This window comes from Chlamydotis macqueenii, chromosome 20, assembly GCF_036417535.1.
Source record: "Chlamydotis macqueenii isolate bChlMac1 chromosome 20, bChlMac1.mat, whole genome shotgun sequence".
In the NCBI taxonomy this organism is placed as follows: domain Eukaryota; kingdom Metazoa; phylum Chordata; class Aves; order Otidiformes; family Otididae; genus Chlamydotis; species Chlamydotis macqueenii.
Window position 1 is genome coordinate 11,663,414 of NC_141575.1, and position 22,237 is coordinate 11,685,650.

At 52.6% G+C, this 22,237-nt stretch overlaps 1 protein-coding gene across 1 annotated transcript; it reads right to left on the reverse strand.

The window, feature by feature from the left end:
- Positions 1-3,404: 3,404 nt before the first annotated feature.
- On the reverse strand, positions 3,405-17,060 carry LOC104480871 (cholesterol 7-desaturase nvd). Its single transcript, XM_086764212.1, has 7 exons — positions 16,781-17,060; positions 12,328-12,516; positions 9,971-10,149; positions 8,720-8,845; positions 8,325-8,444; positions 6,381-6,557; positions 3,405-4,824 (listed from the first exon to the last, which is right to left on the reverse strand). The coding sequence occupies exons 1-7, from the start codon at positions 17,058-17,060 to the stop codon at positions 4,663-4,665; spliced, it is 1,233 nt and encodes a 410-aa protein (XP_086620338.1). The 3' UTR covers positions 3,405-4,662.
- Positions 17,061-22,237: the final 5,177 nt, after the last annotated feature.

The following is a 22,237-nucleotide window of genomic DNA, read 5'->3' on the forward strand; positions in this document are numbered from 1 at the left end:
CTTTTTTCGAAACCTCCTGTTGGGAGCTGAATTCTTGTTGTTTCATCGAGCAAACGATTAATGTTCTCCTTTCCCTCCTCACCCCCACCCCTCCGTAACTTGTGTGCATTCCCTTCCTCTCCGTAGATGCAGATGTTCTAGGCAATACCACAGATGCACCTGCGTGTGTCTCTACCTGCGAGTGCAAGAATCTCATGTCATCTTAAAAAATACAAAAAAAATATACAAAAAATATACAAAAAATATCTTTTTTAGGCCAGAGTTTTCTACAGGTATTAATGAATATTTTTCTTAATCCTTATAAGTTTTATGTGTTTAATATTTCTTAATACCGGTAGCATTAATTTATACTTTTGTAGCAACACAATATTTTTATAAACCGCCACCGCTGGCTTTGTCTTCATAATGGGGAAAAGTGCGGGCAGCTGGCCCCGCGCTGTACCATGTACTGTATTTAAAAGGTTATCTAATGTCACACTTGCTGTGTTAATAAACAAAACAAAACCTGTTTGAAGTCTCATGTATTGTTGGTGTGGATCGAATGACTCACTAGAGAGCAATATTGCACGGGGTTGAGTTGCTGATTTTCATTGTGATATATGAACGCTTGAGGCCAACTCAAGTTCTTCTGATTTTTTTTCTTTTTAGGATTTTATTTTGGTTTGGTTTGGTTTTTTACAGCTAAATAAATTCAGTGCTGTTTGAAACTTAGACTGACGTCAAATGAAAAGGATTATTAAAGAAAAAAAAAAGGTGTTTAAATGTTGCTGTTTTTACAAGTCTGTTGCTGTCTGAATGGAAATATTCCACGAGAGAGGAGGAATAGTTCCACTTAGCTTCCAAACGAGCTGAGCGCTCCCGGCCAGAGCTCGGTTATTTGGAGATCTCTTAGAGACGTGTTTCTGCAACATTCTTTTCAGAGTTGATGCCAAGGCAGAAGACAAACTGTAACTGTAAGAAAGCATCCGTTGCTTGAGGATTTTCATGTCAGTGTTGTATTTATGGTTTTACAATAAAACAACCTTTAGGAAAAAAAGCAGTGTCTGGGGTTTTGTGTTTGTCAAGCACATGAACGGGCCATCACCCAGTGCCGAGTGTCTTGGGAAGAGGGGGAACAGCCACGGTCTCTTTGGTGGAACCCCATCAGCCGTAAAGCTCTATGGTGGGCTTCTCCCTGCATCCCTTGTGCCTCCAGAGCTCTCTGAAGCACTTCCCAGAGCATCTTCTGTCTCAGGCGCAGCTGCCAGTGCAGTGAGCCTGCTCCTCTCACCAGTGAGACCTTTCTGTGGAGCGGAAGGTGAACCAGGTCTGCTTGGCCAGCTGGGGGGGCTGTCTGGTGTGTGGTAACGCAGTACTGGTGTTCACACCGCCAGGCCAGGCTCAGGGCAGATGGCTTTTATGCTGCTAACGCAGTGCAAGCTGATACCGGGCAAGTCTTAACTCACATCTCCCATCTTTCTGCCCAGCGCGGTCAGAGATTTTCTCTCGTACCAGCAGATCCTCCTGCGAGCTTGCTTTCACGCCAGGAGAGAAGAGGCATTGAGCAGGCGCTGAGCAAGCTCACTCCTTTCCACAAGACAAGGCCCTGAGCAGTTGTGTGTAGTGACAAACAAAATAGGAAAGGGCACGGAAATCTTTGCTTAGAGGCTGTCTCAGTCTTGGTCTGCGTCAGAGTGTCTCACGGGGTCACATGGATGCGCTGGTGAACAGGGGTCGCCGGCAGTTTCGAGTGCAGGAGCGCAGCCTTGCCGATGCTGTCCGGAGCTCCGAGACTCGTGGCTCCAAACGAACCAGAAAAGGCCAGGGAAGTGTCCCAGCTGGAACAAGTACACGGAGTGGGGTTCGAAGGAGAAGGAGACCGGGCCTACCACTGGAAAATCCAAGGTAGGTTGTCTGTCACCCTTCATGTATCCTTTCCTGTGACCTGTTTGAATATCCTGTGGGATATCGATACCCAAAAGGTGAAGCAAACAATAACTTTGCTTGAGATTGTTGGGCAAAAACAAATCCCAAAGACATGGAATGACGAGAGGTCTGGCAATTGGATAAACTCAGGTGTGAAGATAAGCCACAGTAATGGATACAGCTGCCAGCGTACAGCGGTAAGGACGGCTGCAGCTTTGCGGTAGATTCGGTGTGGAAGTGATTTCAGGAAGGAGTAAGACCAGATGCCCTCACATCCTGACCAGGGAGGATTTGTTTGAAAATCTAAATATGCAGAGTGGATAAGGTATCACCAAAACGAACAGAAGATGAGGACAGTGCTCCTTGGCATGCCAGTGTCTCCCAGCACTCAATGGTATTTTTGCTAGACCCATTTAAAAGGATAAATAAGATTGCAAATGGAAGCGTAAGAGGCTTAAGCTAATCCTCTCTTATTTCCCGATTCGCTATTCTGCCTCAACGGGACACAGCCACTTCAGCTGTAGTAATAACAGAATGGCAGCTCAGAATTCAGGTTCTGCTGGAGGTTTCCCATGGTTTCCTGTGCTTTCAGAAAGCCTGATGAATCCAGCAAAGCTAATTTAACTCACCAGCTCTAATCTGAACTTCAACAATTTGCGTTCCTTGGTGTTTTCTCCATCCTGAGATGCGGGAGCACAGCAAGGAGCGGGGAGCAACAGCCCAGGTGTGTTGTGTGATGGACCTAGACCTGCGTGTGTATGGGGGTGTGGGGTGGCCATGTGCCCCCTTGAGCACATCTCGACCCATCTTGAGCCACCTTAGGTACTGTAATGTCTCTGTCCCGATAGTTGCAATTTTTGCCTCTTGCTGCTTCTCCATCACTCGTCACCACGAGGGCAGCTGCTTCCTAAGGAATGGGGTGCTGGGAGCCTAGAGGGGTCCCACCACCCCTGAGTGGGATGGACTGGGAAGGCCTGGAGGTCATAGCCAGGCTCCACCAAGAGTCCAGTTCATCAGGTGAGCTCGTGGTGATGAGACAGGTCTGGGGTCAAGCTGGGAAGTCAATCTGCAGCTCAGGGTTGGGATCTGGTGAGGGGTAGCCAAGGTCAGACAGACGCCAGCAGTCGCTGGGCAGGTCCATGGTGATGGGACAGGGTGGAGGTCAAGCTGGGAAGTCAGTCTGTGGTCAGAGTGCAGATCAGCCAGGTATGGGCATGTTTGCAGCTCAGCTGGAGACCAGAGCCTGAAGGCCCAGAGCTGAACTGAAATGGGGCTCCCAGACAACGGGCAGGGAGTGGATGAACACCCCAGGTGAGGCTGCTCAGGGCCACTAAGACAGACTGGTGCTCCCAGGCCCCTGAGAGGCTCAGGCCGTCGGGTTGGGCCGTGCTTCTTGCCCAAGCTCCTTGCTGTCTGGGGATTCGGTGGCTCCTGAAGCAGGATGGCACGAGCCATCACTTCTCCAAAACAGTGAAGAACAACAAACCATGAACACGAGATCAGTTTTTTAAAAATTTAATTGACAGTGCAGTAGCCAGATGTGAATGGCAAAGGCAGAGCTGCAGAGCGCTACTGGGGATGGTGCCAGGGTGGGCGATGGACTCGGTGCTGGCAGAGGGCTGCGGTGGCCTGTTCCTGCTCCATCCTGCTCCGGGTGAATGGCAAAGGAGGGACCAGGAGCCTCAGCAAAGTGCAGAATTCACAAGGCACAGGCGAGCACGCGGTGCGTGAGGGCAGCAGCTACCAGCCTCCGCGGAAAGCTCCTGGATTTGGGTGTTTGCTCTCGCTGCCTCTTGGCACAGAGCAACGGCCAGATCCCGCTAACCACACCAGCCAGGCTCTGCCTGTGGAGATCACCGGCTTCTCCAGGCCATGCAGCAAGGCAGAACTTAGCCCTTTAACACAGAGCATGTAGGCACAAAGCACAGGAGAAGCTAGACCAGTTTTTGTCAGATTTGCAGCCTGGTCTCAATGCGTGAGCTCTATTTCTGGTCACAGTGACAGCAAGCGATGCCTATGGTCCTGCCAGGGGACACAAACCTTTACAGCCAGGGTACCCCAGGCACTGCTGGAGTCCAGGGGCTACCAAGGCAGGGTCTTATTCACACCCTTGACCTGCAGAGTTGTCAGTCTAAGTGATCTGATCACCTGGGGAGTCCCTCTGCTTCCCAACGAGGTGCCTCGTGAGGAACTGACGCATGCAGGAGCTCAGCAGGCTCCAGGAAGCCCACAGGGATGGTACGGGCACAGTGGGCAGCTAAACCCCATGCTGCCCTGCCTGCTGCCAGAGAGAAGGAAGATGGCATGCGTCCGTGGGCTTTGCAGTCACGCCTGCGATGCCATGCAGCCATCGGCCAAGGCCGCCCTGGGGAGCTGAAGCTTGCCCCAGCCAAGGTGATGGTGCAGAAGCAACAGCGGCCTGGCTGGGAAAGGACACTTCGGGCGATAAAAGGCCACATGAAAAGCTTTTCATATAACTACTAAAACAACAGCAGCAGTGAGAGACAAGGGCACTTTAAAGGGAGTTCTGGCTGAAGTTCACACCCAGCTCATACATTGCAGCACAGGTACAGGAGCAAGCACCTTACACCCCTTGGGCTTGGATGCGCTGAACATGGAAGGTTAGAGAGGATCTCCAGGGCTCAGGCTCAGCGCCAGTATTTGATCACGCCGGCCCAGCACTGCCGCCCACCAGCCAGGGCGGGCAGGAGCCACCTGAGAGCCTGCGGCCACCTTCCGCAGCAGGCAGCGAGGTCCTCACCAGTCCAAGCCCTCCTTCTGCGCTGGGAGCCTCCTGCTCTTCTCGCTGTAGAACTGGGAGAACCAGCGCCGGTGCTTCTGGATGCCGGCATCCTCTCTGACCAGCAGCGGCTTGGGCAGATACTGTTTGTTATTCCAGATGGTTATATCGCGCTCAAACTGGGGGAGAGAAGGATGGTCTCATTCAGGTAGGGAATGACTCTGCAATTCTATTATTTGGTTTTTAGCATTTCTCCCAAATGGGTGGTGTGACGCTGCTCGTGCCATTTGTTACTGATAACGCTACAGTGCTGCCTGCTCTTAGGAGATGTTAAGCCCAGCAAGAAGCCACTTTGATCTTAGACTGCCTTTGTCTTAGGAGATCACAGAATCACAGAAGGGTTTGGGTGGGAAGGGACCTTTCAAGCCCACCCAGCCCAACCCCCCTGCCAGGAGCAGGGACATCTCCAACCAGATCAGGTTGCTCAGAGCCCCGGCCAACCTGGCCTGGAATGTTTCCAGGGATGGGGCATCCACCGCCTCTCTGGGCAACCCCCCTCAGCATAAAAAATTCTTCCTATACTGAAAAAGAAATGGATTTTGTGTAGGTAGGAGCTGCTCCACCTGAGATTTTTGGTTCGCTGCGTAGCTCCAGCCAACCAGGCCTTTATCAATTCAGCATCTGTATCTGCTCAGCCGCACAAGCAGTGAGATTTATGGTGTTTCCTCTGTTGAAGAGGTCTCTGCAGAAACGAGTGCTGCCCATTCACATCAGCAAGAACACAAAATACTAAGCCAGCATTTACACAACAAGAGTTAGCATTAAATTAAGTTTGATTTGGGGTAGGCGTTTGGCATCTGAAAATAATCTTCTGGCATTTCTTACTATAGCGCCACTACAGTAAGTGCACAGTGAAACTCGCTCTGGTCAGACCAGTTTCCAGACTTTAACCCCTGACAGAAGGGAATGGCATGAACTCTTCTGACTGCTTGAAGGGAGTTACAGGGATGACAGAGTCACATTGCTCTTGGTGGAGCCAGCTGGTATAACAAAGAGTAGCAAACACAGATTGCAGGTTGAGAACTTCAAAATGGACATTAAAAATAAAAATTAACAATGTGGGTAGAGCAATAATGGAATAGGTCACCCAGGGAGCTGGAGAGATGGGAGTGTTCTCCAAAAGAGGAGGCCTTCAAGGCAATAGCCTTGGACTGGAGACCTCCAGAGGGACCTTTCACCACTTCCATGAATCCCTGTGGTACGGACCTGAAAAACCTCTGTCAGGAGTTGCCCAATCTCATGAGAATTTAACAACAGGAGGATTTCTTGGCTCAGTTCTCACCAAAGGAGGCAGGATGATTTCAGCCTGGGATGCTGGAAATCCGGATGCAGTTATTAGATCTCCCGAAGACTTCCTGCAGTATGGGAGAGGTTGCCTAATCCTTGTGCCCCTGTTTCCCATCCACAGGAGAGGGACCGCACCTCTCTGCCTCAACGGCACCTCTCTGTCCTCAACACATACTCCAGGGGCCCTCTTTACTAAACCTCCAGTTTAGGTCTTTGGGCTACTCAATCTGAAAGATCACACCAAGCACTGGAAGGATCTTGCCCATAAGTGCTCTGCTCTCATATATCTCATCTCTCTCCATACCTGAGACAACATGGGCAACTGCTCTTCCTCCTCGTACCTCCTATGCACCCAGCTACAGGAGACCTCCTTCTTCAGAGCTCTTACCTGTATGCACTCTGCTCTCAGGATGAACTTGGGGATTATAGCCGGTATGTTCTTCTGGTAGTAGATTTTGTGGACAACGTTCTGCAGGAGAGGCTCCAGGGGTGTCACTGTCTGCAGGATGATCCCATGGCCCAGGAAAGCGTGTTCAAAGATGAGGAAAACCAGCCCTGGCCCCACCTGCAGAGCAACAGAGCACCCTCAGAGAACAGTGCCAGGTGGTCCAACCTGCTGGTACGTCATCTCCCAGAGCCTGAAATCTGCTTGAGATGTCTCCTAGCCTGTGCTCAGTTTCCCCTTCACTCTGTCTTTCATCAGATAATGGGCAGAAAGTCAAGCTACACCTCCAGGCCATGAGTCACAGAAGTGGTTGCCAACCGTTAATGCTCCACAGGCCAGGGGAAATCCAGCAGAGCCACGCAGCCCGTGTTGGCCTGGGACATTCAGGGCGGGGATGGTTTTGCTGTCAGCCTGTGGGAATTCCTAAAGGTTTACAGTGCTCTACTGGTCCCCAATAGCTTAAAATCTGATCTTCTAGGAAATACTTCCAAATTTTCATTTGGTCTTGTTGTTCAGCACTGAATTACCTTCAGGTCATGAATGGCCCCGTGGACACCGGTCTGGGGCTCTGGGTCTCAGTGGCAGGGTTTGCAACACAATACGGAGATAACGCAACACCCCTACTCCTGCCCCGGCCCTCTCCTCCGCGGGCACAGCAATCACATTAGGTTTCAGCTAAAATCAGGTTCAGCCTTTTCTCCTGCATGACCTGAAATACTCGGTCTCTGCTCTTTGACGTGCATCCAGACACATCCATGGATGCGTGGTCATGCGCTTGGTCCTCTGAAGCAGTGCAGGTATTGCTGGGGTTTTTGGCTACTTTATTTACTACTCCTTTAAAGTTTGGTTGGGTACAAACTCTTTGTAATGTTATTTTCATGTCTTTTTTTCTCCCTTTCATTGGTATCAGTGCTAAATAGTGCAGATCTAAGAACTGAACAGAGATACAATCAGCATCCACCGTGTTGTAATTCCCTAATTACAGCGATAATCAAGGGTTAGCAAGGGGTTTTATCAGGACTTGTTTTGCTGTTGTTCTGAATTTGTAATACGGGAAAAAGTCAAACGCCTTCAAAAAGGTACCAGAACAAAATAATTGGTTTTATCAGGTGAGCTCAGCATTTCATCAAAAGAAAACCACAACCAAACCCAAAGTGTGAAGATCCTGTTCCCACTCATTCATGTTTGGTGGCATTATTTCTATTTTCCTTTAATTCTTTATCAATAAGTGTCAACTATCTTATTATCTCATTCAGGACTAATTTTGGGCCACAAGACAGGCTTTTTCTGATTTTTTTGAAATGGAGGGGAGAACGAGAAGTGTGGTTAATAAACCTGTTTCCAAAACAAAAACAAAAAACACAAGAAAGGAAGGAAAAAAAAAGCGCGAACTTTTAATTGCAGAAGGAGCTCCTGTTAGTACGAATTTATTTCTTTAGCACAGATGTTTGTAAACTGACAAATCTCTGAAAATCCCTGAGTTTTTTGGATCACACAGATCAACATCCTCAAAATGTTTTTACAGCATATTGAGCGCTCTCCGTGCCTTTCCCCGGCGCGTTCTCCATGGACCGGGAAGGGCCACGCTTCCCTGTTGTACGGAGCTGTGACAACATGGTGTGACCGTCCCTCGGGACTGTCACCGCTGTCTGCTCGGGCACCACCTATTTATTTTTTTCAGTCATTTCGTGGGCACAGCAGTCCTTCTGACCCCTCCCTTTTCTCCGCGCTGCCCGGCCCCAGCACAGCTCCAGTGCCAGTGTGGAGTTTTGGCCCATGCGTCTGACGCAGCGGCTGGGAACGGCTGCACTGGGCAGAATGGGCACGTAGCCTTTTGGGTGACAAAGCCGTTCAAGGGACTGGTGGTCACCAGTCCCTTGAACTTACCTGCCTGGCTGAAACCGTCAAATCCATCCAGGAGACGCGCTTCCCGAAGATGGTCGCGGTGTGTTGAACCAGCAGCCGGGAGCAATGCTCGCTGGGCTCCGGCTCTGGCCGCCACTCGGCCTGGAGGGATGGAGAAGGATGGGCTCAGTCCCAGAGACAGGCTGAGGGAGGCAGCAGTGAGATGGTGACAGGAGCTGTCTGTGAAGGCCATCTAGAGATGACCGCAGATGAGGGAGTGTGGCTAAAACCCTCAGAGACAGAGAAAAGAGAGTGGACCTGAAGATGGGGGGATGTAGCAGAGGGTGTGAGGTGGGACTGATGCTTCGTAGCAGAAAGGCAACCTGGTTTGAAAGACTTCGACCTCCTCATGGCTAGGAGAGCAGTGAGGGTCTTACCTTCCAAATGTGCTTCATAAAATCCCACAGCTTGGCCCTTGTGTATCTCAGGTCGGATCCGCCCAGAATAGCTGGTTCATGGAGGAAAGACAGGTGAGCCACATCCGCCCCATTCTCCGGGATTTCCTGCCGTTGGGGAACAATTTGCTGTTGGCCAGAGCCGACCCAGGTGGGAGCTGCTGGTATTTAACGGCAGTATTGCAGGAGCACTGCCAGCATGCTGCTCCCGGCAGAGATGCTCGCAGGTACGCGGCACAGCAAGGGGCGACCCAGCGCGCGGGGGAAGGGGCCTCAGCACAGACTGACTGGGACCGGGCCTTAGCTGGTGGATAGGAATAACTTAAACACGAAGGTCTGAAAATCCAGCGTTAATTTTAAGCTCCAAGAAGTCTGTGCACATCAACTGCTGCAGCAACACCCTGTAGTAACTGTGAGGAATAAAGCATTCTTGTGTTTGTGCTCCTGGACTCAATTTCATGTATTTTAAAGCCTTTAAAACCCACCAGCCTGCCCACAATATATCACATTTTGAGAGGTTTTAACTGCGCTGTTACTCAAATACACCGGCTTTCCACCAGCTTGGCGAGTAGAACAGACTGGTCCCAGTACAGACCGGTGTACAGTGCCTTGCGCTGCAGAACAGACACGAAATAAATGCTACTGTCCCATCGATCTCCCAAATCCTCCCTGCTTCTCACAACTCCTGCGTCGCTCTCCCGCAGCAGCCTCCCTGCGCGGCTGCCCCCCGCTCCCCCTGAGGGCCACGGCCGCTGTCCCTTCTGTTTCGTGCCACAGAACCGTTCCCCTTTTCCAGCCGCATTTCCAGGGACAGGCCATGGCGGCGACAGCCGTTTGGTTCTCCGTGGCACATTTGTCAGTGTGTGATGGTGATTATGAAGATTAACAGCAAAATAAACGTGCGTTCCCATTTTGGTGATCGATGAGCTGAGAAGTCTCCTGACACTAAGTGCCGCAATTCTTAGAGAATCTTTTTTAAATTACTTCAGTTACAAGTCGACGCAAATTAACAGATTCCCATTAAGTACCCAGAACATCTGCTCTCTGCTCGAGAAGCCCGCGATCCGTGTTTGGGATCGTTCTTGGCGCAGGGGCATTATTTCTAGGTCTGAGCACGGCCGGGAGCAGCGGTGGCACTGGGCGCAGCCAGAGCCCGGTTAATTGGGAGGGAGATGTCCCTGAATGTGTTAACTGGGAGATGTCCCTGAACTGGACTGCAGGAGAGGGGCCTACCTGGATGTGGACGTCGACCAAGTGCTCCGTCTGCCCGCGGAACACCCACTCCTTGGTGGCGATCTCCTGCTGCTCGGGCACGGCCCAGGTTGGACCGACCCCTTCGCAGTGGTACCAGACCAGCAGCATCCCGTTCACCTCGCAGGAGGGCCAGGTCCGCACCCGGGCAAAATCTGGCACTGCAGAGGGCAGAAAGGAGTCGGTTAAAAGCAGCATGGCCCAGGTCGATGCTGACACTGAGGGTGACCTCGCCCTGACCCACGGCTCAGAGCTCATCTTTACGGGCGATGCAGCTGTGGCACAGGCTCTCTGGTGGCACTTGCCACCTCTCGGGCTGCTGAAGAAGGACAACAGCTTCTGAAGTTCACAGAAGTTTGCTTAAACCCATCCCTGGAAACATTCCAGGCCAGGTTGGCCGGGGCTCTGAGCAACCTGATCCGGTTGGAGATGTCCCTGCTCCTGGCAGGGGGGTTGGACTGGATGACCCTTGAGGGTCCCTTCCCACCCAAACCATCCTGTGATTCTCTGATTCTAAATCAGTTTTATTTCAGCTGGATGTTTTCCAGAAGTTTTTAAGCAGCATGGCTGGCTGCTCTGCACCTCTCTCACTACTCTGAAAACTGGTCAAATAATCCAGTGGCTGCTGCATCAGTGGACCCTCCTCAAGTTTTGATGAGCTAAAGGAGATGTTTTTAGGGACACGTGTGCACAGAGTAAAGGCCATCTCTACCTGTCGAGTTCAAGCCATTCTCTGTTACAACGCTGCAGCGTTATGAGCTGCTTTAAGCGTGTATCTGCAGTCTTGCCAGGGAAATTAATTTTGGCATTTCTCTTTACCCAATTGTCAGAAAATGTAGCTTCTACTGGATTGGAAGGTTTTTGCCTTCATTCCTTTTTTTTTCTAATTTGCAAACAATCACAGAGGATAGTGCTTCCTTGTTATTGAGCCTTGTACAGCCACGTGGGAGGTGAGATGACAGGAAAAATGTTGAGTCTCCTTCAGTCAGTGAATACCAGGCAGGAGGAGACCTTCACTGCGATTTCTGATTGAAAAACTCTGGTGCTTTGGGCGGGATGTGTCTCGTTAAATTTTGAGGAGGGCTTCATCTGCCCCCATGCAGACACCGAGCTGCCCATCCCAGCTCTCCAAAACCGCTCTCCCCCAAAGCGCCCTGCACGAGCACAGATGGCTTCTAAATCTGTTTGAATCACCCTGACCCATCTGGGCTGCCTGCAGTTTCCTTCTTTTAACAACTACAGATAACCACAGCTCTGAACACAGCAGGTTCAGATGAAACAATGCATTTTGGCAAGCGTTTCCTTACATCCAGAATAATGCATTCTCATTTTGTGATGAAACACATCTTTGCTTATTATTTGGAAACAAATTTTAAATCAAATCCAGCTCCCACGTGAGTATGTAAGCGGAAAAAATATAGTATTAATCTTTTTTTTTTTCCTGAAAATAACACGCACACACACAAAAGAATTGCTCTTTGGTGAGATCTAGAAATTGTTTATCTTAAAACTTACGGATGCGCTGTTTCTTCCACTTTGGGAAAAATTGTCTGTCAAACAGAAAGACTGAGCTTTGCTGTTAATCAATGTTTTCATTGCTATCCCAATCAGAGGAAGTAAAGTGCAGGGAAAATAACCAAGAAGCACCAGCCAAAGCCAGCTCAAGGTAAGACTGTTTGCTGGTTTCAGCCACATCTAGAATTGGTGATTTAAACCAATTAGCGCAGCCAGACCAAGTAATTGTTACATGTGAACTTTAAGGAAGATACTCCTCCTACACAGTCAACGCAAACCATATCTAAAAGGAAGGTGATGCGAGGAGCTCTCCTAAATTCCATCTAAAAGCTCCTTTCAAGCCTTAAAAGGAGAAAAAAATTGCCATTGCGAGACTTTTCTGTCACGCTAATGTGCCCGATGTAAGCACTGACATGGCAGATGCTGTCACTATGTAGTACGGGGTAATTCCTGAAAGCCAATTGCTCCTCGGGATCCAGCCCTCAGGGAGGTTTTGTTTGCATCCCTGCAGGTGCAATGGACGACTCTGAGTTAAAAATCTTCTGCTTGCTGAACGCAGGACTTGTAGGACTATGGAAATCAAGAAGGGTGGTTATTTAACGAATGTCCCAGTTACCACCTAACATGGGAAAGGGCAGTGGAACGTTGTGCCCCAGCATGGACAACCCAGGAGGAGAACTGGGGTGCTGGATGACATGGGGGAGCGGGATGGAGGGTGAGTTATTACAAAGATCTTTTTTCCTTAATGAAGTAGCTTGTAATGAGGATACACAGGGCGCTACTGTTTCTGCAGATGCTTTCTCTGGATTTGGGGGGATGCTCACCTTTTTCAGCATACGGGATGCGGGTACATTTTCCATCTTCTCCACGAAACTGCCAGCCATGAAACGGGCATTCGATGCAGTTGCCCACGACGCGCCCGCCGGCAGCAAGGTTGGCCCCGAGGTGAGGGCAGTAAGCGTCGACCACGTAGGCTTGGCCGTCCTGGGTGCGAAACACAGCGAGCTGTTCTCCTGTGGGAATACAAGGATGTCAGGTTGTAAAAATAACATCCCCACACGAGGGGGGTCAGGAAAGACAAGCACTGCTCGGCCCCTTCTGAACAGGCAGCACCGACCGGCACTTGTACCCAATTTTGCAGGCAGGGGGCTGATAGGAAAGATGGGGAGAGACTCTTCAGCAGGGCCTGGTGTGACAGGACGAGGGGTGATGGTTTCAAAATAGAGGGAGGGGGACTTAAACTGGATGTAAGGAAGAAATTTTCTACACTGAGGGTGGTGGAGCACTGGCCCAGGTTGCCCAGAGAGGCGCTGGATGCCCCATCCCTGGGAACATTCCAGGCCAGGTTGGCCGGGGCTCTGAGCAACCTGATCTGGTTGGAGATGTCCCTGCTCCTGGCAGGGCGGTTGGAGTGGGTGGGCTTGAAAGGTCCCTTCCAACCCAAACCATCCTGTGATTCTATGATCTGCCTGTGCAAAGACATGCAGAAATATCCTGCTAAAAACTAATTCTGGATGTTTTCTTGCCTTTCTAGTGGAAGAACAGCGGCGGGACAGAAAGAGGGCTGCTCGGGAGAAGTTGTTTCACCACGAGATGGCACCAGGCAGCTGCCAGAGCAACGAGGGCCTCGCAAAACCGAGATGGCAGCTGCCGCACAAATGCCCGGGTGCGATGGCCATCAGCTCGCTGCCCCGGTTGCAGACATCCCAGAGCAGCGGGCGGTTGTGCCACGGCCTGTCGCACCCCGCGTCTCACGTTGGCACCTGCCCGCTGTCCCACACGGAGACGTCCGTGCCGAAGGGCATTGCCGTGCTGCAGGCCAGGGAGTGCAATTTTTCCTGGTTGGCTGCAAACCCTCATGGCTCTGCCCCTCAGCCAAGGTTTTTGAGCTCTTGGAGCCGGTTTCAGCTGCAGGGTAAAAGAAGCCCTCACAGATGTATTTAAAGATTTAGGATGCCTCCCCTCCTAAGGGAGGGATCCGCACAGAGCAGAGCCACAGCTGCGTTTACGCAGAACCCCCTTCCCATCCCTGTGCCCAGGGGGTCCAGGGGAGCACACAGGCTCATAAATTTCAGGAATCTCGAATAGCAGTTGGAAGGAGGAGCCTTTCCTCTGTTCGCTCTTGAAGTCCCAGCTCAGCAGAGATGCCCTTCCCCAGGCTGGGATGGCCGGCTGCTGCGAGCTGGAGCCCTGACACCTCCCCGGCAAAAGCGGGGTTTGTGGTGAAGCAGAGGGAAGAGCCTGGCTCTGGTCTGATCCGCGCAAGGAGCCGGCATGGTTGGGGCTGTATTGCCCCGGCACTTAGACTGGCTCTTCTTCATCGCTGGACCCAACTCCCTGTGCTCCCCAAAGCAACGCGAGGTTTGTCCTGCTGGGATCGTCCCCTTCTCGCCATCCCCAGGGCAGCACCTAGGAAGCAAGGAAGCCTAGGAAGCCTAGGGTTCTGCCCAGAAGGTATCTGGCAGAAAGGAGTTGTTGTACCGGTGCCTGGAGGTTCTTCCTTACTGGGGACATCTGGCTCTGTGGTCCCTGCAGCCTTTCTGGATGACCCTCACCCATCTGCTGGCAGCAGGCACAAGGTGCTTCCCCCGCCCCAGGTAGCAGAGGCATATTCTGAAGCATCAGCAACATCTTCTTTCTCTGACCTGCCTCTCTACCTGACCTGAGGCTCAGGGCAAAGGGGGGGAGGCAGGGAAAGGGTTTCAGCCTGTCACTGGAGGTGTTGCAGGCTCACCAGGAGCTGCTCGGTGTGGAAACACAGAGGAGCAGCAGTGGACGCGTCACACCAGAGCCTGGGGCGTCCCAGCCATGCGCCCCAAGGAGCAGCCCTGCAGCCTGGTGCTTTGCCCACTGAAGTTTTAAGACCAAGAAGGTTCCACCTCCAGAGCTTGCCTTCATCTGTGCAGTCTGGAGCTCTTCCAGCGTAAAGATCTGCAGCCATGCCCATGGCCAGACCGTTGCTGGGCTGTCCCAAAAGCTCAGCCAGGGCTCCTTTGGTCTCCAGCCTTTGCACCCCGGAGCCAGCGGAGAAACTGATCTTTGCTGTGGCACGTGCATCAAATCTAATGACTCTCCACTTAGGAGAACAGTATCCTGGTCTAAGATAAACTAAAAAACTCTGTGGCAGGTGAATATTAGAGCATCAACAGCCACATGCTGATGTTTTCCTATTAAATTGCCCTGTTTCTTTATGGAAAACAAACAACAATTGTAGCAAGAATACCACACAGGACATGAAGAGTCCCAAGGCCACCGTGCAGTTCTGGGTCCCTGGCTGGGAGCGCAGAGCCTGGGAGGGCAGCTCAGAGGATGCGCACCGGGGCTTCCCGCACAGGCGCCTCACCGGGGTCTGAGCAGATCGGAGCAGCTCTCACCCCACTTCCACAATCCCAGCAGAGGACGAGGCTCACCTGCATGCCCAGCGCTGTGTTTTAGAAGGTGTCTCGGCCCAAAGGACTGAGTCAAGCGATTTTTATTCTTTCATCTGCCCTGGCTCGCTGCCTCGAGAGCAGGGCTACATTTCCAGGCTATGCCCAGAGGCTCCAAAATATATTAGACACCTACAAACCTGGAGGCTACAGGTTATTTAACTGCATTATTTACTGCTCTTCCTGGCACTGGTACACTACTGTCACTCTGTGCTGGAAGTGATTTTACCTGCCTGTTTCAGCCAGACCTGGAGGGGTAGGTGCCAGGAACCAGGCTACGGGCAGACAACCAGGAGAGTCAAAACAGAGAGGCTGGGGCAGGGGGGCTCTCTGGGATGTGTGTATTGAATTGAATAGGTCTCATTAGAAAAGCAAACAAACAAACAAAAACCCCAACAAATGCAAACAACTTCACAGGAAAGGATAGCTCTTGAAAATGCTTTCACCACTGAATCCTAGGGATTTCCATGCAGAAACATCCCTTCTCATGAGGAAGGAGGCACCAGCACAAGTTCAAAACCTTTCGAGGTGAAAGGACCCTGGAGAAGCACAGCATCCCCTTCCCAACCTCCCAGGCCATGGGGAGCTGTGGGCAGCAACACCTGGGAGGAGAGCAGTGAGATGTGCTGGTGTCCCAGCAAGGAGCCCAGACAGGGAGCCCTGCACTCCTTCGAGGAGCCTTTGCCACCCCGTCCCAGTGCCCCAGCAAGGACATTCAATGCCCACGCAAAAGCCTGGGCTGCGACACCCTCGGTGCCTCTGTGTGGGTGCTGGCTGGGGTGCCCTGAAAGGGACACCAGGGCAGAGTTGTCCCAGTGCCACAGCAGAGACCTGAGGAAGGGATGTCCTGGACACTACCAAGGAGTCTGGGCAGGGACACCGCAGTGCCCCAGCATGGGTGCTGGTTTAGATAACCCAGTACCTCAGCAGGATGTCCAGGCTGGGGTGCTCCAGTGCCCTGGCAAGGATGTCCCAGTTCCTCACTGGAGATGTCTGGGCAGGGATGTCCCTGTGACCCAGCAGGAATGCCCAGGCAGAGATGCCCCAGTTCATGCCTGGATGCCCCAGTAGAGATGCTCAGGCAGGGATGTGCTGGTGACCTGGCAGAGATGCCAGCTGGGATGTGCCAGTGCCCCAGCATGGGTGCTGGCCTGGATGCCTCAGTGCCCTGGAAGTGTGTTCAGGCAGGGATACCCCAGTATCCCAGCGAGGTTACCCAGGCAGGGATAGAATCTCAGAATCACAGGGTGGTTTGGGTTGGAAGGGACCTTTCAAGCCCACCCAGTGCAACCCCCCTGCCAGGAGCAGGGACATCTCCAACCACATCAGGTTGCTCAGAGCCCCGGCCAACCTGGCCTGGAATGTTCCCAGGGATGGGGCATCCACCACCTCTCTGGGCAGCCTGGGCCAGTGCTCCACCACCCTCAGCATAAAACATTTCTTCCTTATGTCCAGTCTGAATCTACCTCCCTCTATTTTGAAACCATCACCCCTCGTCCTGTCACAGCAGGCCCTGCTGAAGAGTCTCTCCCCACCTTCCCTGCAGCCCCCTTTAGGCACTGGGAGCCGCTCTCAGGTCTCCCCGGAGCCTCCTCTTCTCCAGGCTGAACAGCCCCAGCTCTCCCAGCCTGGCCTCACAGCAGAGCTGCTCCAGCCCTCTCAGCATCTGCGCGGCCTCCTCTGGACCCTCTCCAACAGCTCCAGGGTGCCCCGCACCCCGACAGGGATGCCCAGGCAGGGCTGCCCCGCACTCTGACCAAGATCCCGACCCTCAGCACCCCGTTGCCCTGGCCGGGGGACCCCGCGGGGGCTGGCACTCCCCCCTCCCGCACCCCGGTCCCGCACTCACCGAGCAGGGCGAGGCTGCGGACGGCGCCGCGGGGCAGCTGCTGGGAGTCGAGCAGCCGGTACCAGCCGTTGGGGTAGGGGGGCGGCAGGGCCCCGGGGCGGCGGGCGCGGCGGGCGCGGCGAGCGGCCCGCCGGTGGCTCAGCCCGGGGGCCGGCAGGTAGCCCACCGCCCCGGGGCCGCGCCGCAGCGCCAGCGGCCGCCGGCAGCCCAGCAGCAGCAGGGCGAAGAGGAAGAAGAGGAGGAGGAAGAGCAGCTCCCCGCCGCACCACCCGCTCCCCATAGCGCGCCCGGGTCCCGCCGCCGCCGCCCCTTATAGCGCGGGCGGCCCCGCCCGGGGAGGCGGGGGCGGGGGGGAATCCCCCACTTCGGGACCCCGCCTGCATCCCCGGCGCCCCCCCCTACCCGGGAGGGGTGGGGGCGAGTGGACCGAGGGGGCTGAGCGGAGAGGGACGGGGAGTGAGGAGGCACCGGGGAGTGCTTCAAGAAAACAGGTTCAGCGTAAAACCCGGGGGTAACAGGGGATAAGTGGGACATCTGGGTCCCCTCCGCGCGGAGAGGACGGATCGGCCAAGGCCAAGGTCGGGCGTGCGAGCTGGCTGGGAAAGCGCGGCAGAGGAGTGACGCCTGGCTGGGACGGAAGAGTCGCACGGGTTGAGGGGTGACCGGAGAAATTCCAGCTGTACCCATCGTGTAGGTACAGTGCAGTCAGAGATTTCCAGGAGGAGGAGCAAGCCAAAACACCCACCCCAGTACTGAGTAACTGGAAAGGGAAAAGAACACAGAAACGGAGCATCTGGCTGGGGGGAAACGAGCAACTGAGAGGGTAAATTCAGGGTGAGTTGCTGGAAGACCTGACACAAAAGGTTCCGGTAAATATATATATACATGACCTATTGGAAACTTGTTCTACGAGAAGAACGCCGATGTAGTTACACAGGAGATTGAACACAGCAGTTGGAAGTAAACAGATATCCTACAGAGTCCCGTCCAAACAGGGACAAGGAAGAGAGCAGCAGCTCTGGTGAGTGATGGATCAAGGCAAAACAAGGCAGGGCGAAGAGGGATTTTCAAGAGTGACTTACCAAGGACATAAAAAACCATAACAAATACATCCATCACACAAAAACAGAGACTTGATGGGTGGTTTGGGGACCAGCAGACCAATGAGTCTCAGCACAGTGCTGGGCAAATCCATAAGACACCGCAGTGAAGGGTCAAGAGACGTAGGAAGGCACATTCCGTTGGGGAAGAGTCAGCACCGCGTTTGCACGGAGAAGACACGTCTCACAAATAGATCTGAGGAGCCAGCAAATGGGTGAAGAGGTTCACACTTCCTTCACTTGGCTTTTCAAGACACTTCCTCTATGATACATTGCAAAGGGTCCTTAAGTAAGCCTGAAATGATGGGAGAACCCCTCTGCTTTGTCATCAGACAGGAGACAGGAACCAAGGAAAAGGAATGGATGCTCAGCTGTTACAACAGAGAGTAGGGATCTGCATTTATTTCCACAGAACCTGGGAAATAGAATAAACAAATGTCTAAATAATTTGATTTAAGATTATTCTAAGTTGTTCATAATGGTAAAATGCAAAGTTGACTGTGACCTACTGCAAAAGAAGCCTTGCAAAGCTCTGGGTGACTGGCAGGCAAACAGCAGTGTCTGGCAGCGCAGTGTAACGCGCGTGGCGCAGACCCACGGGAGGGGTGAGCTCTTACCTGGCACTCAGGCAGAGACCTGCGCGGGACTTGGCTTGGTCTGTGAATACATCTGCTCACTGGTCCACACCGCTCAAAAGGACAAATGCAGTGTTGGGAATAATTGGTGTTAATGCTTTTGTAGGCGTGAAGATCTAAGTGTATAAAGAAGCAAGGTCCAGAGAGGACAATAGTTTTTGCTACTAGATGAGTTGTTGCAGCTGGAAAAAAAAGGTGACAATCTTTCAGGCACAATAACACTCCTTCAAGAATAATTAGGAATGTAATTGGGAAGAGAGCAAAAACCCATCTGCACATGTTTGGTCTCCTGCAAGGTGCATGTAATGGTGGCCACCTCGCCTTGCACGGAGTAAACTGGAGGAGACAGAGAGAAAGGAGAGTGATCAGAAGCAGGGAGAGGCAGGCATAGCATAGAGCTGAAGATCAGAAGGTGGCTTTACCTAGCCATTACCAGTCCCTGAACCAGACGGGTCTTTGTCTCAGTCTAGCACTTTCCTTTAAAGCTCGTATTTGACTCCTTTTCCAAGTTTGAAGGAATTTATGAGTGGGCAGGGCTGGGTCAGGCAAGAGGGAGATAAGAAAATGAAAGGGCAGATGGGATACAAGGGGAGCCCCCGGGTGTTGCTGCATAAACCCAGCAGCAATAGCTGCCCCCGTGGCGAGGAAGGGCTCAGCCCAAGAACCGGCTGGCCAGAGCCTTTGTGAGGTTCTTTTGTTCTGCTCTTTTCCCCAGATATCTTAAACATCTTCCTTCCAAGACACCTTACAGGTGCTGACAGGAGGGCACTCACAGCATCCCTGGTGGGACACAGAGGGATGTGTCCCCTGATGAAGTGTTCCCCACCACTGATGAAGCATCAGGAGTCGCTCACGGCATGTCCGGTGTGGCACTGCGGGAATCTCTGCTTCCCCAGGCGTGAGCTGGGGCAGGGAACCGAAGCGAAACAGTCCTTCATGTATGAAGGCTGCCCAGAAGCCCTGGCTGTTGGAGTGCAAGAGATGTTTACAGGTATAATGGGCCCAGGACAGGGCAGGGATATCCTGAGCAGGGTGATGGCTCTTGGGAGCTTGTTGAGTAGCGCAGAACCTCCACGCACCCGCAGGGCATGTGGCTCTGCCTTGTGTCCTCCTGGGGTCCTTGTGTCCTTTCTGGGGTGCCTGGCTCAAGGGTGCTGGGTATGGGCGGTATCAGGATGAAGCACGTCCCACACGAGAAGGGAAAATCCAGTCCAATGCAGAGATTTCCTTCTCATTCTTAACTTCTCAGGCAATGCTGACCCACAGGGGAGCAACCCAAGGCAACTGGAAAATAGAAGAGGAGGAAGTTAGGGCATTTGAGTCCAAGAAGCAGTAAATGATTCTGTAAGTTATGTAAACTGAGTATAATTAAGCATTGGTGAGATAGCTGTGGCTTCTGTAGGCTATTGTCTCTGTATTTGTTTTTAGGATATAGCAAGAGTCTTTTGGCTGGCACATAGCAACCTTAGCTACAAGAAAGCATTTGTTTGGGGTTCGAAGCAGTGCCTATGGCTACAGATGCTGAACGCCTTTCACAATGCACAAAATCCCAGTTTCAAACACTGCTGAGTTTGCTGAGCTGATTACCTAAGGCTGGAATGCTTCATTCCTCAGGTTTGACACAGACAGGAGCAGTGGTCACGGTAGAGAGGATTCATCTGTGTCGAGAGGTTGACAACATGAAGTTTAGCTCTGTAGAAAAACAAGTAGAGGAGAAATGTGGGGTTCAGCTAATCTTAGAAATAAAATAAAAAATTAGAAGTAAAGGGCAATTCACAGGATTGCAGGAGGAGGATGAAGCCTTGGAGAACTGGGTTGTTGGCCGCAAAGACTCTCAATGACATTTTTCACCAGATAGCCTCCCTGTGCCTTTCCAGGGAGCTCACCTTGAGACTGTGTGTCTCGCCTTCCAGATGTGCTGACTTGTAGGTACGCTAAAGGCACCTTCAGAAAAGGAGATGAGATAAAACCAGTGTTTTCTTCAAAACCAGTACCCTTTAGCCTTGTCTCATCATGTTTTTATTTGTTTCTAGGCTGGTTTCATAATAAAACTCATGCAATCAATCTTTCTACCCGCCCTCGGCAACAAGGTTTTGATCTTCTAGCAAATATCAATCACAGATGACAGGAGGGCACAGCTCTTGAGAGGGCAGGTTTGCTGTCGCATTCCTGGGTCTCGCGTTTGTGCCCTCACCCACCAATTATCTGCTCCGGCCTGCCAGCTGGCTCCTGGGAGGAGGTGCGTCAAGCATGGCGGAAAGTCTGGTGCCACTCGGCTCCTGCCCCGACACGCTGCCCTGGAACAACTGGGCCAGCTCTGGCTTTGTCTGGCTTGCTCAGCATCCTCCAAAACTACTCCCGAGGCTCTACACCTCTCATTCATCATGGCTGGTGTCTTTGAAAGCCACATCTGGCAGGTTGGAAAGCAGCCCTCTAATTTTGCTGTTCTCCCAAAATCGGGAGCATTCACGTGGGAGCTGCTTGGGCCAGGGAGCCCCTGGAGCTAGTTAAACATTCCCGAAGACGTGAAAACCTCCCAGCAGCGGCATGGAGGACTGAGGACTGAGATGTCCAAGGCACCACTGGCTGCAGAGGAGCAGATCCACGTCTGGCTGGGGCAGCATGGAGCTGGGCCCTGGGGTGTGAGGGGATCTCTGAGCTCCTGGAGCGGGGACAGGAGATGGGGGGGCGCACACAGAGGTGCTCTGCCAAGGGGACGTTTGCTGCCTCCTCCTACGGGCAGGTTTCAGAGGCGTGGGGGTGGGAACTCTTGCATGTTTCTGCACCCATCACTGTGAAGGCAATGTCCTGTCTTTGAGGACATCTATGTCTGGAAAGGTTACAAGCTTCCGAGTGCCTCATTTGTCACTGACCCCCTTTCTTTTCCCCTTTTCAGCTTCATCCCAGCCCAAATATGTTGGGCATGCCCAGAGGTCTCACTCTCCATTTGACAGGGTACAACAAAGCGGCACCTCTGCCTACTCGCAAAGCCCATCACCGCTCGGGCTCGGCTGGGGAGATACAGCCGCCTGGAGAAGCTCTGTGTCCCCTTTCCCAGGGAATTTGGCCCCTCCAGCATTTTCAAATGGTGGGACCATTTCTGCTTGAGCAAGGTGCTGCGCAGGCTTGCCTCACCACATCTCGCAAAGAGCAGGGCTGCAGGTTATTGGTGCCACAGCAGACCCTGGTGTCCTTGGAGAGAAAGGAAGTGACTCTGGCAGCCCTGGACATCAGCTCCACCTCACAAAGCAAGGCAGCACATCCCAACAGCAAGCCTGCCCGCGGACACCCAATCTGTTGGGCTGAGAGCGCGGTGGGCTGTGCTTGCTGGGGGACCACGGAGGGCTGCAGGTGGGCTGATGTTCCCCAGTGCGCTGCATCTCCAGCCACTCTGCACTGGTGACTGCATCACCTGGGCCTGGGCTCCAGCGTCCTCCGAGGTGAAGACGTGCAGAAAGCCCTCTGAGCTCCTTTCCAGCATCTGCTGTGCAGCAGCCCCAAGGGGCTGGAAGCCCCTGAGGACAAGTTGTCCCATGTCCTGGGACATGATGTGCAGGCAGCCAAAGCCCAGCCACCTCTTGGCTGGTTTGCCAGCAGAAAATTGGAATTTTGTCAAAATGAATTTTTCCCTGCAGAACATTTCAAACATGTGAATGCTGGTTTTCCTTTAGAAAATTATTCCAGTGGAAATTCCCACCCACTCTTACTGCACATCTTACTGG